We start from the raw sequence: 16,859 nt of genomic DNA, 5'->3' as shown, positions 1-16,859 counted from the left end.
AATAAAAGAAGAAAGCATCTGTGGACTGACAGTGAGTCAGAGGTGTGTGCCACAAACCCTTCCAGTCTTTACATCTTCTTTTTGTGATTTTTGTCTTTTGTTTTTGAGGCTTTGTTGTCATCTAAACTTGTGAACTCCAAGCAGTTTGCGGGTGTTTCCTTTCTCTTCCTGTCGCATTTTTACTCACTGTGAGATAATTTTCCAATGCAATATGAACTCCTGCAATCAACATGTGGAGCATTTTTCTACACAGGTCTACCAAATACAGAAAACAAAGCGCGTGTACATAGTATAGACATTGAACTCTTTACATTTTTAATTTGCATCTATATTACACTGCCTGCAGTTCAACCTAGAGCAGCAAAAAACGTTTTCAATTTTGTCTTATGACTTTTAATCACAGCTGACTCATTAATGGCATCACGGTTCTGCTTAAGAGGGCAGAATTTCTTTCTTTCTTTTTTAAAAAAAAATATTTTTCTAGGGTGAATTATTTATTTTTGGCAAATTTTTAATGTAGACATGAGGAATACAGTCATTTTGATGAAATATCACAATTCTAAGCTCATATTTAGTTAATTATCCTGATGAAACAAAGTGTGGAACATGATTCGTTCAATGACTTTTAATTGTAGTCACCTTTATAGTAGTTTTTTTTCTGATAGATGCCATAATTTTGGTGATTTTTAAAGACAATCTGCATTTATAACCCAGATTTGAAGGTAAGTAACTGAAACCTGGTAACACATTACAGTGATTACGTTTGAATAAAATGATTATAGCGCCTCCCTTATACCTTTATTCCAAACATTAATTTCTTTTTTGACATATAACATCTCAAGTATTTGGGTTTTTTCTTTGGTGCTTTGCAAAAGGATGCTAAAAAAGAATTGGCTTTATCTTTATTGAAGTCTTTAAAGTGAATCTCTATAACTTCACTAATGTATTGTCAACTTTATTTTAGAAATTCATCAGAATTTTGGGGACCAGTACAAAAATTGACTTCCAGAAATATTATCTGGACTCGTTCTACATACAAGATGTATTTTCCTTTTCTCATAATGTGCTCGGGTACAATTTGCTCACCTATCGCCATTCATCTCTGCTGCTTATTGGTTTCTCATTGAACTCACGCTGCTATTACAAAAAAAATTCCCTACAACTCCAAGGAGCTTATAAGACCTGAGAGGGGAGATACGGATACCGGAGCGATTCTCACATCTGAGAAAACTGCTTTGCTGCTATCTGCCTCCCTTCCTGATAAGGTTTTGTGAGGAGAAGCTCGATTGATTTCTCGTTTACCTTCCCTCATCTGTTCCTCTCTCCCTTATCCTCCCTCCTCCCTCCAACCGCCTGTCCGTTGTTCGTCCATCTATGTCTCCGGTGTACAGTGCGGTAATCCAGGACAATATGTTCCAACATCTGCCTCTCCATATGATGCCTGACCCACGCCATTGACCCTCTTTATGCCACGCCGCACACACATTTTCTCTCTCTTTATTGCACATCCACACTTTCCTCTTCTCCACTTACCTCTGTCCCCCCTCATCTTTCTGTTTATATCCTTTTAACTGATCATCCTCTGGTACTTTTCATCATTATCGCCAATCTCTCTCCCTCCCTCTTTTCTCTCCCTCTCTTGCCTGGATAAGTGGATTTTTTTTTCTTTTCATTTTTCAACCCTCTGTCTGTCCTTCTCAGTCCATTTGTGTGATGTGGATGATATCAATGATATCTAGGGTCAATAGGGAGCCAGATTAACATGGTCTAATGCACAATGTCACACTCATCCCGCAGATTAAGATGCTAAATGCCAACCTTGTACACTCCAAAGCCTCCATTGCCTTGAAAACCTTCTGTAGAGGATTCTGTGTTAAGCTGCTATTGACTATAAGAGCTACTCTGATGATTTCTATGGAGGATGTTTCAGACATAGAAAGCTTTAAATCATTGAGATTAATACATTTTTCTAAGAACTGCACTTAACTCGACGCTGTGCTTTTCAGAGGTTTTCTCTCGGCTCTTCTTTCTTTCTGCGTGTACCATTTTTTTAAAATGCTGTGCAACCCGGGCAAAAGTCGTCTCTCCAAACTTGTTTTCTTGCTTCATTTGCACAATGCGCAAAACGAAGGCCAGTTTTAAATTAAAAGACTGAGACATGGATTCATTAGTATCATCTAAGAAAATACAATTTCATAAATAGGTTACACTGAGGTCTAAATGAGAGGCTAAATCTTAAAGAGGTAATTCAAACTGTAAACTATCAATAGTTTTAGGTTTTTGTGGTTCTTGGAGATGTCATTGATGTTATTTTGGTTATTTGTTTGATTTTTATTAGAGTCCTCATGTCACAAATTGTTAAAATCTGAAGGATTTCTGTTAACAAAAGATGCTATTGAGTTGCATTAAAGGAAACTACAACTCTGAGTTTAGGGGCTTAACCTTAAACGCTGACACAGAGAGTGACTTGGAGGACGATACATGCAGGTGCAGGTTACCCCATATGATCACAGACACTGATGATTTAAGACAAACTTCTGTGTTTCTATGATAGCACTCTCAATCTTCATGTGAACTGTGACATGTGTGTATATCAACAGCCTGTTAAATTGTACTGTTGCCTGTTTAGCAACAAACCAAGAGCAGTTTCTGTACATTTTTTTAGTTCCTGTCACATTTTCGTTCACCATAGGCTCCTTTTTTACTGCAATATAAAGTCCTGGAAACATGGAAGCAGCACAGAAGTAGAGAGAGCTCAGAAATGTCTCCTGAGCAGTGTCAGATACTTGAATAAACAGAGGTGGCTCTATATACTGTAGCTATTCAACTATTTACATTCTTAATTTGCTTCCTTAAATGTCTTCTATGAACACGGCCTGCAGTTCAGCAGAAAAGCTCCTGAATTGTCGTCATGTGAATGCTGGTCACAGCTGAGTCAGTCATGGATTCTTAGTTGCGAAAGAGAACGCAGATTTTATTTTATTTTTTCCAGAATCCTCATAGTGCAAATGCTTTCCTTCCGGCAAATTTTTAAAGAAGACCTGAGGTAGGATAAAGTGATTTGATGAAATACCACAGTTTACGCTTACATTTGCTACATTTTTCCAATTCTAAGTCACATTTGAGAATGTCAGAAAGTAGAAAATCAGATCCTGTTTTGTTTTTGTAATTTTTTTGCACTGTATACTAATAAACAGTATAATTTTGACACATTTGAAAAAGATTATACAGCTTTCACAATTGGTTTTGGGGTTGAGATGGTTAAAAAGAGATAAGAAAAAGGGCATCTCTCAGGCTGTGCTGCCTCAGTTTGATGATGCTTTTTTAATAATCTGTGTATCTTCAAGATATGTGCAGTGCTAAATTCCTGTAGCAGCCCTTTAATGTAGCTTTTCTAGTAGCAGCTGACTTTTATCTTACTTTTTCTCTTACTCTTTACAGAGTTACTGACATTTAACACAAAATTTAAGAGGAATGTACGAGAGTAAAGTATGAAAAACAAAAAAGAAAGATCTAAATGTGGTACTGGGTAGCTTCTGAACTTATATAGTTTTGGCATTGTGTGTGTAGGTAGTTTTTGCTCCCTACATTAGTACCACTATACCAGTGTCCGAAATGCGTCCATGTATTGAAGCCTGTTGAAAGTACTGAGGCACCAAAGGTCATGACCCGAGCTGGACTAAATTCCCTCCTGTCACTGCCAGAGATAAGAACCCAACTGTGATGTTCAAATAACTATAGTAAAAGTTTGAATCGCCACATAGGTACAAATATATGTGATGTTGGAGTGCATGTAGCACATTCAGGATCACATTTCAGTGTTCTCTTGGATACTGTATCTGAAAATCTTTCATTTTCTCTCCATATTTGTGTGTGTGTGCGTCGGCTAAGTGGGTTCACTCGTGTCCGCTCAGCCAAACCACTGTGTTGCCGTGGCGACCTGAGGCCCGAGCTAACTGTCATGTCTCGTCTCCGGCGGCAGAAACACCTTCTTATCAAATGAGGGCGGCGAGACGATCCCCAAAGGAAATCCATCCACATTGAGACATCTGTACTCGTGTTAGCCCGGGCAAATCCGTTTTCTTTTCCCGACAAAGCCTTAATCTCAACCGTGTTTGTGCGAGCGTGCATGTGGATTTTTTTTTTTTTTTTTTTTTTTTTTTACTGGGGGGATTGTAAGAAAGAAATCTGCCAGTGAGATGTTTTTTTTTCTGCACTTGTTGTGTTCTTTCACCCCTCCCGGATGGTTAAAAAAAAAAAAAAAAATCCAATTGCAAGGTGGACAAAGCTGTTCAACTGGAGATTTGAGCGAACACAGCTGAACATATGGACAGCTAGATTGAAGCGGCGATAACAGACAGAGGACATTATTCTAGGGCTAAACACACACATATACACACATGCGAGTAATAATGAAATCAGTGACGACAGCGGGGTCCGTTCTCCATGATAGAATTACACAGCTATTCTATTCTCCCTGTAGTGTCGAGCATATGGGGCAGCACGTTTGGCTGACAGGTGCAAATGTATTACACACACTCCACCTGACCTTTAACCCGCGTTCTCCCGTCATTTTTTCTTTGGCAAGAGCGAAAAGATGTGTTAATATACATGCAGCTGTTTCCCCTAGATATACGCGTCTCGCTTCGGTGTGTGTTGCGTTTTATGATAATGCATGTCAAGGAGGCGAGGGGTGGCCGAGTGCAGCTCGTATCGAGGCCGAGCCCAACGCCGCAGCTTAATGTGTTTCAGACAGGCAGCTGAGAGGACGCCCGCGCAGGCTCTTAACCCCTGGGAGAGTGGGGGCCTTCCCGGAGCCCACGTGGATCCGAGTGGAAGCATTTCAGCGTCGAGGGGTTCGGCGGAGGTGAAAGCGGGTCAGGATTACCAAGTGAAAAGGCCACTTATTCTACATAAGCAGACGGGAAAAGGATCGAACTCGTCCTCCTTAAAAGTGGAAAAACAGATGTTGGCTCCTTGTTTTTTATGTTGTACCTTTCCTTCGTTTTTCTGCTCTGTTTTCTTACTTCTTCTCCAGATTTATGAGACGGCAGAAGAGCACACAGCAGACCACTTTATCAAGCTTAAGAGGGCTTGTAGATATGGACTTCTCCTCTAAATTTTGATTGCTTAGAGACGTCTAATACATCCGAACCGAATCTCAAAAACAGATATAACGACAAAAAAATGTGCTGATGCTCTACAAGAAGACTTTAGTACTGAAAACATTAGAATGCGGTCAATTTCAGGGAGTAAAAAATTGTAATATCTCTGTATGGACCAATTGTTTATATATTTGTTAGTGTTTTACTGGAAAAAGGAAAATAATATGGTCATTGTTTGTTGGTGAGACGGTTAGTGAGTGTTATCTAACCCCAACTCTAACTTTTAGAGCAATGTATTTTACGAACTAGTTTACCATGAAAACACCATTTGACTCTGTTGTACTCTGCTACATGTGCTGCACACAGTTGACTAATATTTCAATTTGCTTGGTGTAATATGGTGGAGTTTGCTCTTTAGATTTGTTCTATATGTAGACTGTAGGACTGAAAACACCAAAGCACAGCCAATTATAGGGAGAAAGACATTCTGATATTGATATATTGGCCAATATTGTTTATATATATATATATATATATATATATATATATGTGTGTGTGTTACAAAAGGTGCTGAAAAGGTAAAATATTGAGGTTATTGTTTATTGCTGAGACCAACCCCAACTTTCCAGCAATGTATTTTACAAATTAGTTCAGTATGTAGTCACAGCTTGACTCTGCACCACCATCTGCTCAGCTGTACTCTGCTACATGTGCTGCACAGAGCCCTGAAAGTGTTTAATTGGTTTGGTCACATCTCAAAAACAGATATGATGAAGAAGATGTTGTAGTTTGCTCTTTAAACTTTCTCTGCATGCAGAATTTAGTACTAAAAACACTACAGCAAGACCAGTAATGTATTTCAAAAACTAGTTTAGCATGAAGTCATGGCTTGATTCTGCACCACCACCTCCTCAACTGTACTCTGCTGCAGATTATGTAATGGCAAAATCACCTCAAGCATCTTTTTTCTATATTATGTTCTATGGAACAAAGTATCATACATTGGACAGCACATCTTTGTAGGATAACTATCGGCCAATAACAAGAGCTAACCGATATATCAGTCGAGTTTTGGAAAACACAACATTACACACAACGTTTTTGAAATTCAAGTTCAAGTTCCTGAATTTTGTCATGTGACTGTTGGTTGCATGCGAGTCACTGATGCCCTTTTGGATGCACCAAGGAGCACAGAATTTTTAGTTTTTTACAGAATTTAGTTTGTACAAATACTTTTAAAAAAAAATTATATTGAGTCATATAGAATGTAGTATTTTGATGAAGATTTTCAGTGTAGATTTCATAAAGGAGCGTCAGAAAAATGAAAATTTGACATTTATTTGTGTTTTTACAGTTTCTGGCTCTGATAATTGGCTGAAGATAACATGCTGTTTGTACTTAATGGTGAGTTTTGGGATTCAGAAGGTCAAGAAAACTATCTACCAGTAACAAGCATTATTTCTCAGTATGTCCAGGGGTTGTAGAAAGATAGGCAAAAGTGAAACCATCAATTTGGTCATGATAGTAACCCAAGACACACCTAAAGATGCCTCTGTGCTGTCAAAGAAGACTGAGATGTCTTCAGCATCACCCCCAGATCACTTCTGACAGTCAATCTGAATATTTCTGCCTTATACCCTGACACTCACATCAGCAGCACTATCAACCCCTTTACTTCCAGTAGCAGAACGAAGCCGAGGGCCAGCGCTACATTTGTCATCGTCCGATCATGAAGATCATGCTTTTGCAGGATGCCTTCAGTGTCCACACTCTGGCTGGAAGTGACAGCTGTGCTTCCCACCCCTGTGGCTGTGTTTGTGGTGTTGTGGAGCTCAATGTGAGGTGTGAACACTGTCAACTGTGAGTTCTTGTGTGGATGCTGCCGTCTTACCTGGAGCTGGAGGGGTCCCAGGCCTGGTGTGGCGGCTGCAGCGGCGGCCATCGTTGTGGGGATGAGCTGGAGAGGGTAGGGGTCACCTGAAGGGAAGCAGAGATCACATTTTTAACATAAAATCTGTGTTTTTTTGTTGCACTCAAATCCTCACATTTGTCCTCCCTCCTTTATCCTCTTGTTTTTCTCATCCCACCTTCATCCCTTGTTCTCCCCCGCCTCACCCCCCACCATCCACCCTCCACCACCACCTGAGTCCCTTTCTGCAGCCGTTAAAGCCGTCCTTTGTGTGCGCTGCCGGTAGGGCCCTAATGAAAAGCCTGATTGTGTGTCCTCCTCCTTAATACCCCCTGACAAAGAGCAGCGAGGTGAAGGGATTCTGATAAAGCCGGCCCCAGTACCGTAATTAAGAGCCGCGACTGCCGATTGCTGCTCTCTCCTCTCTTTCTTTTTTCACCCCCCTGTTCTGCTGCTTTGTGCTGCTTTCCCACTTTCTCCTTCTTCCTGTTGTCACAAGTTACTCTCTACCACCTCTCATCTCCTCCACCTCTCCCTCTTGTTCCCCCTCTTCTGTCAGGAATGATAAATCAGGAGATAGATGGACGAAAAGAGCGGCAGAGATGACAGAAGTGCAGGGAGGTGGAGGAAGCAGGGGAGAAAAAGGACGATTCCAAGTTATTAGTTAGTAGGTGCAGATAGGCTGTGCTGTAATTACTCAGAGAGAGAGAGAAGAAAAGGAGGGGCAGAAAGGTCAGAGATGAGGGGAAGAAGAGGGATATTGTGCTTAATTTTAGTTGTATTATGTAGACATGTTGCTTGGTGGCTCTGATTTCCATCAGGCGTTCATACTGGTGTTTAATCCAGGAAACTTCTTCCAGGAGAAACTTCTCAGGGCTCGACCTTGCATTTCTAACCCAAACCTTCAGCTCAGCCTCTTGGCTCATGCAAATTTGCATGTGTCCCAGCTTGGCATCAGCCCTCCAACATATTTTCCCATATAACTTGCTTCTTTTCCTTGAAAAAACCCCCCCAAAACAACTGAAAGCAAAAGCTGAGACATTCTTTCCTCCAGTTGGGAAGGAGGGAGGGCAGCAGGGATTAAAGAATTATTTCAGGACTGTGTATTCTAGGAGATTGGTCTTTTCTCCTTGCTCCCTAGACAAACATGAGCCCAGTGGATATTTATGCTTCTCCTGGGGGTCGCTGTAACAAAAGGGAGAATGACAGGGAAAAGCAAACATGTTGCTCTTGGCTTGGGGACAGCGACCCAGGCGGACCGGGCTGAGATTTCTCACTGATAAACAGACGACAGGGGGAAACAGATCGAGGCGAGCGAGATACAAAAAGGCCATCGGTGTCATTTTGTGGACAGTTTTAAGCATTTTAATAATTCCTAAAGGGGCATCCTGAAAGCAGTTTCTGGGGCTTATTGCTCCTGTCACATTTTTTGCTCAGTGTGGGCTCATTTTTCACTGCAACATAAACAAGCATGACTAGAAGTAGAGAGAAAAGTCTCCAGTGCAGCATTACTTAATTATAAAGCCATAAATCGCTAAAAAGAATTACAAAAGTAAAATGTCTTGTCAATGAAAAGAACTTGGATTTTACATGCATAACATGTTTCCAAGTGCCCACAGGTGTCAACAATGGTGGAGCACATGCTATAGATATTTTATTACACGCTCATACTAGCTGTTCTGTAAAAACACTGCCTGCAATTCAGCTGAGTTCAGCTAAAAATGTAACAATTTTTGGTTATGTGATTGTTGGTCACAGCAAAGTTATTATTGGCTTTTTGGTTGCGTCGAAGAGTGCAGAATTTTTTGTCTTTTACAGAACTGGTTAGAGCAAATCTTTTATTTTTGGCCATTTTTTAAAATAAGACATGTCGAATAAAGCAAATTTTCCAAGATTTGGTTATGTTTCTATACAGATGTTCAGCTCAAGGACCATGGGAAAATTTCTAGCTCTGATAAAGAGTGCAGTTTTGCTGATTTTTTAAAAAAAACAAGACAACACACCTTTCAGGTTTAGAGGGTTAAACATGGAGGTAACGGTCAAGTTTATTTGTCATGAGTAATATGACTTAAGCTGTGAAAATAATTGTTTCATGTCTTATCTGTCTATGTGCATAGTTTTCTAAAGTCTGACATCGCTTGAGGCTTTAAGTGTTTAAAAGAAAGTCATGAGGTTGAAAGATATACATCTTTTTTTGGGTACTTGTAACCTTTGAAAGTGCAGTGCTGGATCTCTTGCATGCCCCTTTGAGTTAACTTAAGTCTCATACATATAAGACAACAGAATCGGATGAATTTTGGTACAAATATCCGAAGTGGGATAAAAATGATGTATTTAGGATAGTAATCAGTGGGAGATATAAGCTGCATATTTCATGCTTGCTTCTCACTTTGTAAGCAGGAAAAGTCTGTTTGAAAATCAGTTTTTCCAGTAAATTCTGCACATTTCCTACCTCTAAATGCAGATCTATTCTGCACCGCTTTAGTTTTTAACCTTCAAAAAAGAGCAGCTATCTTAAGCTGTAGCACGCTGTGTCAGAAGCACATAACAAATGCGTCGCCGTCCAAGTGTTTAAACAAGACAGCCACGGAGTGCACAGAAGTCCATACTGTGCAGGGTCTATTCATATCTCCGACGGTACGAAAGCGCCGTGAGAATATGTCAGAGCACAATGCTACACATGTCCTATTTCGAGCTGCAGCAAAAACCGAAAACTACATCAACTCACAACAACTTCGAAAGTTGCCAGAGAGTTTTCTCAGGGGCGGCTTGGCCTGCCGAAGTGTGCCAGTCCGGTTGGAGTTGGCGGAGGCAGTGAAAAGACAAGCCCACTACTTGACAGGGTATTTACGTGGGCAGTGGGCGTGGGTGAAGATGGCACTAATTAAAATGGAATGGACTTGTTTGGGAAGCTGTGAAACTCTAAGTGGGGTGGTGGGGAGAGGGGTGGGAGCGGGACTGAGTGTGCACATATTCGTTTTTGTAATTTTTTTTTCCTGCAATATCACAAAGCGATCACTGAGCGTCTTTGTGTGTGCGAGTCTATGTGTGTTAGTGCGTGTGGGCTGTGTTGGAAACATGTTCTGGCTGCGTCCCGTGTTAATGTGAGGAGAACCTGGGGCAGGTCACATTACCACCCTCCCTCCCCCCTTCTGCTAACCCCCCACCGTGCATTTATTCCCAGCATCCCCTGGCAAGCACCAACCTCCCTCTCTCTCCCTCTCTCTTTTTCCTTTTTCCCTTCTCCCTCTCTCTCTATCATGGTAAACAACACATTGCCACACAGCCGGAGCGTGATAGCCAAAAAAAAAAAACATGTCCTGCAGGACGCCTTCATTTTGCTGCTTTTATATATCAAAAAATAGACAAGACAAAAGGAAGGAGCCAAGAGAGAGAGGGAGATAAAGAGAGAGAGAGTGTAAACAGGAAGGGTGTATTTGGATGGTTTTTCTATTAAGAGGGAGACGATGTTGTTGTAGGGGCAAGCTCGTCTTTTGGGAAACAACCAGACTCCTTGTGTGTGGGAAAAAAACGCTTCTACCTTGCTTGGTGCAAAACATGTGAAACATCACACATAAGCTACTTTTTTTTTAACTCCCAAAGTTGCACCTATTTAGGAATGTATGTGTCGACTCACTGCAGCCAGGCTTGTAGTTGAAGCCAGGGGGCATTAGGAAGCCCTGCTGGGCTGCAGCCGCCGCCAGAGTCCGCTGGTCTGGAGGAAAGACGGGAATCATCAGCGGCGGGAGCTGGCCCTGGACCTGCTGATAAAGGAGGGAGAGGAGGACGGGTTTTTTTTTTGAATTTTGGAAAAGGGAAAAGGAAGGAAACATATAAAGATTAATACCTGACCATGCACTGAGAAGTAAATCCTGCAACAAGAAGAACATAGGAATGCCATGACCCTAATTTCTCACAATCATATGCATTCAGTCTCATATACACACACTTATACATATGGAGCTCACATATGACATCAGTGAAGGAGGCTCTAAACGCAGCAAGTCATGAGGACAGTTCAGTAAACTCTAACAACAGCTGGCCCTTTTTTTCTTTTTTATTTGGAAGATAATGTTCTCTCTCCCCTCCATCAGCATCATCAGCACACATATACACAAAAACGCACGGATACAACCCCGCGTCTGTCGGCAGGGAGCCATACGACTTCATAAGGTTTCCAGGATTTTAAAAGGAGACGCAGAAAAAAGCTCCTCCGATGGGTGACTTTGGCAGGGACGACAGGAGAGAGAGAGGAAGGAGAGGCAGAGAAGTAGGAGACAGATGGTTGCACTAAACAGCGTTCTGCCAAAAACAACACACAAAGACTTGCGTGTGATGGACTGACTGACAGTTTGAGAGGAAGGAGAGGAGAGGATGAGGAGGAGAGTGGAGAAAAGGTGAGAGGAGGGAAAGAATGGATCTTATCTGGCTCAGTTTGTGTATCAAACCACATGTATGAAGGAAATTTAAACTTTAAACCACCGTCCGATAAACAAATCAAATCAATTCGTTTTGCAACATTTGGGTGTGACAGCGTTACATAATCGGTAGATCAGAAGCAAACTATGCCCTCTTCGCTCTTTGCATTTATCTGTTTCTGCAAAGACACACTGTGGTGTTTTCATTGGAAACAGTTTTGCTTTTGAAGCTTTGGCGATGGCAACAATACAACAATGCTGCGCCCACACTGTAGTGAAATAAAATGAGAAGTAGAAGAGGCCGGTCCTGCAATCTAATCAATTATTCAACAAATCTGCTTCTGTGCTTGTTCTTTTTAACCAGACTTTTAGTTAACGGCTGACTGATATTACCAGCTGATATCAGCCAGTCGCAAATATATTGATATTAGCATATTTGTGGTTTAATATGGGCTGATATAAAAGCTATCTGGGAGTATTTGGTGTAATTTGGAAATGGTGTTCTCACTGAGTAAGCCACTGTCTGCAGCACATGTAGCAGAGTACTCATTGTAGAGAGTTGTGCGGAGTCCAAGCAGTGTTTTCATAGAAAGCTGGTAACTAGTTTGTAAAATACACTACTGGAAAGTTAACAAACAACAACCTAATCTTTTTCCTGTTTTCTAACATATATAGGAACATGCAGACTTACAAAAATCTAAATGTCTCACTCCCTAAAATCAGCGTTGGCTCCAAAAATCCAGTTCCTGTGGGGCTCCAATTGACTCTATGTGATATATATTAGAGAAGAAATGTTCTTCAGTGTATATCTTGTCAGATATGCATTGATATGAAACCATTTTTATGCTGTTGTCAACAAAGTAATGTAGAAAAGATCTTTGGAGTAAGTTAGAAATAGTGCTTATGGGAAAACATTGCATGCAGCACATGTAGCAGAGCATTCATTGCAGGTAGTGGTGCGGAGTCCAAGCGGTGTCTTCACTGTAAGCTGCTTACTAGTTTGGAAAAGACATGGCTAGAAAGTACATAAACAAGTACCCTTCATCTTTTTCCCTTCTCAATATAACTCTAGTATATAAATTAATGACATTAGCTGATACATTGATGTCATAATTTCTTACGTCCTAAAATCAGCATTGGCCCCAAAAAAATCCAAAATTAGTCGGGCTCTAATTGATGCAATCTGATAAAATTTAGAGAGCAAAACATTCTTAGGCATGTATGTTGTCTGAAACATGCAGATATAAAAACATTTATACAGAACATAATGCTGAAAAATGTGCTTGGGTTAACTTAGAAATAATGTCATGACATAGTTTGTCGGGCAGAGCACCACTTAGCACTGTCTGCAGCACATGTAGTAGAGCATTCATCAGAGATGGTGGTGCGGAGTCAAGTGGTGTCATCACGGAAAACTACTAACTAGTTAGTTAGAAGACATTGCTGGAAAATTGCTAAACATTTCTCCAGACACATATATCATCATCGGTTCATATACCAGTATTTCAAATTAGTATTCTCTAAAATAGTTTTTAAAACTGGGCCCCAATAATCCAGACTTGGTTGGGCTGTAATCGAGGATGACCCTATTACTATAGATAGAAAGAACAGAAAGAATGTTAACATTGAAATGTTTTGCTTCCCTATTGGCTCCCAAATTCCAGTATCACCTGGGCTCTGATCCATAATATCTGATATGGTTTGGAGAAGAAATGTTCTTTTGTGGTAAAATGCATTAGCAGAAAGTTAATCAAGGTTCTTCCTTCTCATATAAATATATATAAAGTATGTCAATATCTCGGCCTCAGTATCTTTAGAGCTGCTTGTTTAGAGGCAGCTGTTTCCCGCTTACACTGAAAGCACATTTAAAAAAGACAACAGTGCTAAACTTTACGTGCTACATTGGCGGAGTGGTCCTTTAAATCAAATCCCCGACGGGGTCTTCAGGCCTTTGACCTGCACTCGTCTTGTTGCACGGCACTTTGTTCCCTCTTTGCAACTCATCTCTCTCAATCTCCTTCTGTCGCTCTTATTTTGCCAGGAGGCCAGAGAGGTAATGGTTGAATAGGATAATGGGCAGGTAAAAGCCGTCTGATGTGGAAAATTGATCTGGAATGATGGAAATGGCTGGAAATGACTGCACAATCATAAGGACGGTGGTTGGAGCGCACACGCTACAATCAGGTAATATCTCTGCGATGTAGGCACTTGAAGTGGTTAGTGCTTGAGACAGGTAAATAGAGACGAGAGGGAGAGCCGCTGTCGCTCAGTGGTAACAGCGCTTTTACAGTGTACTGTAAAAGTGTGTGCGCTCGTCCTCCTCCCTTCTTCCTGCTGCTCCTGTGTGTCGGCATGCGGCAGCCAGCAGCACTGTAATCAAACTATCACAGCGCTGGGGAATAGCGCTCTCTTCAAGCGGCTCCTGTTTCCCCCCTTACAACCAAAAACAATAATTACTCCACCATTTTGGTTAACCATAAACCGTCGCGCCGCCTGCGCCGCGCGATCAGAAGGGGGAGGCGTTCCAGCGCGACGCTCGGACAGGACCCCCGCGGGGACGAATCACAGACAGAACAGTTCTGCTTTGCCTTTCAGGCCTAATTGGACATATGCTGGAGTGAAGCTGGCTAGCAGTACTGTAATGTACCGGAGGGAGGAGAGGGAGAGGATGGGAAGAGGCAAGAAGAGGAGGAGGAGGAGAAGTTTGCGGCAGCTGTAATAAATACATACTGTACATAAACACATCAACGCATACAGTAAACCGCATGACGTCACTGTGTGCACAAGGATTTCTGCTTCCTTCTTTGAAAGTATCACAGAAAATCCTGCAGAGCATCCGAGTCTTCTCCCCTCGATTTCTGCCAGCCTGCACACAATAGGCGCTGCATTAATCAGCCTACAGAAGTGTTACACAACACACGTAAGTCTGCACAATGGGATAAGAAGATCAGGCAGTAAAGAAAGAATAAAAAAGAGGAACAAAAGAGAAAAAGAAAGAATGGTTTATAGAGAATTGTTTCCCATTCGCTCCCATATGTTGCAGTTGGTGTAGCGCAACTAGCTTTGCAACCTCACAGAGCGACACAAACACACCAGGGATCGACCGATTGTTATTTTAGGGTTGATTATTGGTAACGCAAGAAAGGTCGATATTTGGAGTAGATATGCATTAGATGTAATGCTTTAACAGCATGTGATCACTGAGAACCTGTCGTTCATAACTAGGCTTCTTCATTAATGAGTGGCTGTATCTGAATATGTAAAATAGAAATAGAAGTGATTAAATTAGGATGCTCTCGACTGATATTGATCAGTTTGATTCCTGCTGTTGCTTCTCCATTTTCTTAACCTTTCACTGTTTTATCACCAATTAAGGTTCATATCTTAAAGCTGTATTGATTATTGTTTTTCAGACTCGTGTCAGGGTGATTTGTGGCTGCATCGCCTTAACCACTGTGAGAGAAGCTAATCTCCTAGTTTGTGTTTCTTAATCTGTTTTTTCTGCTCGAGACCACAGAATGATACAGAAAGAGAGAAAAGGCTGCATCAGACCTGAAATAGTGCATTTAATTTAACAATAATTGGCCAATTAATTTACTGAAGCCAATAATAGGGATATATATCGACCACGATCGTTGGCCTATCCCCAAAAGACACGTGAGGAAGAGCAAACAAGGGTCACTGAAGAGGACAAACAAGAAAATGCACAAGATTGTATGTGTGCATTGGTGTCATATGATATCAGAGTGGATCGTTCTCCGTGCATTCCTTCCTATTTACATTCGTTTACAGCTGCAAAATGACTTAATCTAATATCTCGCACACACAGCAACATGCAATACCTTAAAGGGAGCTCTGTGTGTCAGCCGCCCAGCGATGCAAACTTTGAAAGCAAGAAGAAGAAGAAAAGAGCGGGAAACAGTGCATGTGTGCCATCCCAAATCAAGAGAATACGAATCAGAGACAAAGAGATGAACTGACAGAAAGGAAAAGCTACTGAGAGAAAGTGAGGGAAAGGAAAAGTGAGAGCGAGGCCAGATCTATCAGACAATCTCCAGATCCCAACATAAAGGGGAAAAAAGAGGCACATCTGAAACAGCGGGCGCTTTGGGGAATAATGCACTCCTCAGCTTCTCTTTCACATCAGGTCCAAAGCGAACATGAAAACCTACAATGCACACAGAGGAAAACATCACACCGCCGCTACTGTAGGCTTTGCTGACGTGGAGAATAAGAGGCTTTTTTTTCCCCTCCACATCCAAAAAAGGAACCTGAAGCAAACAAAACTCATCTGAAAAATTCCTCTAATCAGTGATAACTGAATGCAAAACAAAGAAAAATACTCGGAAGGAAGAAAAAAAATTGCATATATATATATTTATATATAAAGACGAAGTGTGAAACTTTTTCTTGAGAACTTTCACAGGGGCAAAGAGGACAGAAAGAGAGAGAGAGTCGACAATTCGCCCTGGCGAGACGAATTCTCAGGAAATAAACAGCAGATAGAGAGAACAGAATGAACAAGAGAGGGAGGAAAGAGTGAGAGGAAGAGAGACGGCGAAGGGGAGCAAGAGTTGGATAATTGGCAGCGAGTCGAGGCTGCGTTCACCACGCGCCAGGCGGCACAGCTTGAACTTAAAGCGCCGCTGCGGCATAATGAAGATGTGGCCGCTAATTAACATATGGGGTGCGAAACAGGTTGGTTGGCACGCGGCACGCTAAAAACTCCAAGGTAAAGTTATTATTGGGGAGTAATTAGCTCTATGAAGTTAATGCGCCGAACAATAGCTGCCAGCGCCGCACAATATGGCTCGCATCTGAGCGCGCGAAAAAATAGCCCCCGCTAAAGTGCGAGTCCCACAGCTAAAATCTGTTGGCGACCATATGCTCCGGCAATTAATGCAAGACCTGGATGACCTATCGCTGAAGAGGGGACGTGCGAGCGATAGAACCAATAATTAATTTGGAGAGAGAGAGGGAACGAGAAGGAGAGAGATAGCCGGCTTTTAATATTAGTCCATTAACTTTCTATGGACAGAGGCTATTAGGCCAGTGTGCTGTGAATGCAGGGCCATGAGGGACTGCAGGTATGTCTACGCGCTGAGCAGTATCTGGTTGTGGTCCAGTTTGAGTGCATGTGTGCATTACAGCTTGCTAGGAAAACACAAATTACACTGGCTGCCGTGTAATGGAGGTGATTAAACAATTACACAGGCAATTGGGTTAGCGGTTCCAATGCAAAGAATATGTTGGTGCTGCTGTGTATGTATGAGGTACACATGTGGAAGCTGATTTTAAAAAGTGCATTTTGTCATGTTTTCACATTTGTCTTCATGTTTTTGACAGACTGAAAGGCGTATACTGAGGCGGTGTTAGGGTGTGTGTCAGTGTGATTGAGTTACAGTGCAGGATAGCCTTAATAGAGAG

At 41.6% G+C, this 16,859-nt stretch overlaps 1 protein-coding gene across 7 annotated transcripts in view; it reads right to left on the bottom strand.

The window, feature by feature from the left end:
* Positions 1–16,859, bottom strand: part of sox5 (SRY-box transcription factor 5) — a 142,894-nt gene that overhangs the window by 31,052 nt on the left and 94,983 nt on the right. For 6 of the 7 annotated variants that reach the window (XM_051953450.1, XM_022217910.2, XM_022217934.2 and 3 more), the window contains 2 exons: positions 10,652–10,778; positions 6,997–7,082 (listed from right to left, as the gene is read on the bottom strand). In XM_051953450.1, coding sequence (XP_051809410.1) covers positions 6,997–7,082; positions 10,652–10,778 — 213 coding nt within the window. The remainder of the gene's footprint in view (positions 1–6,996; positions 7,083–10,651; positions 10,779–16,859) is intronic. The other variant, XM_022217926.2, reaches the window with a different exon arrangement.

Source organism: Acanthochromis polyacanthus, chromosome 1 (assembly GCF_021347895.1).
Source record: "Acanthochromis polyacanthus isolate Apoly-LR-REF ecotype Palm Island chromosome 1, KAUST_Apoly_ChrSc, whole genome shotgun sequence".
NCBI lineage: Eukaryota > Metazoa > Chordata > Actinopteri > Pomacentridae > Acanthochromis > Acanthochromis polyacanthus.
The sequence above is the reverse complement of the archived record's forward strand: the minus strand, read 5'-3'. Positions and strand labels throughout refer to the sequence as shown.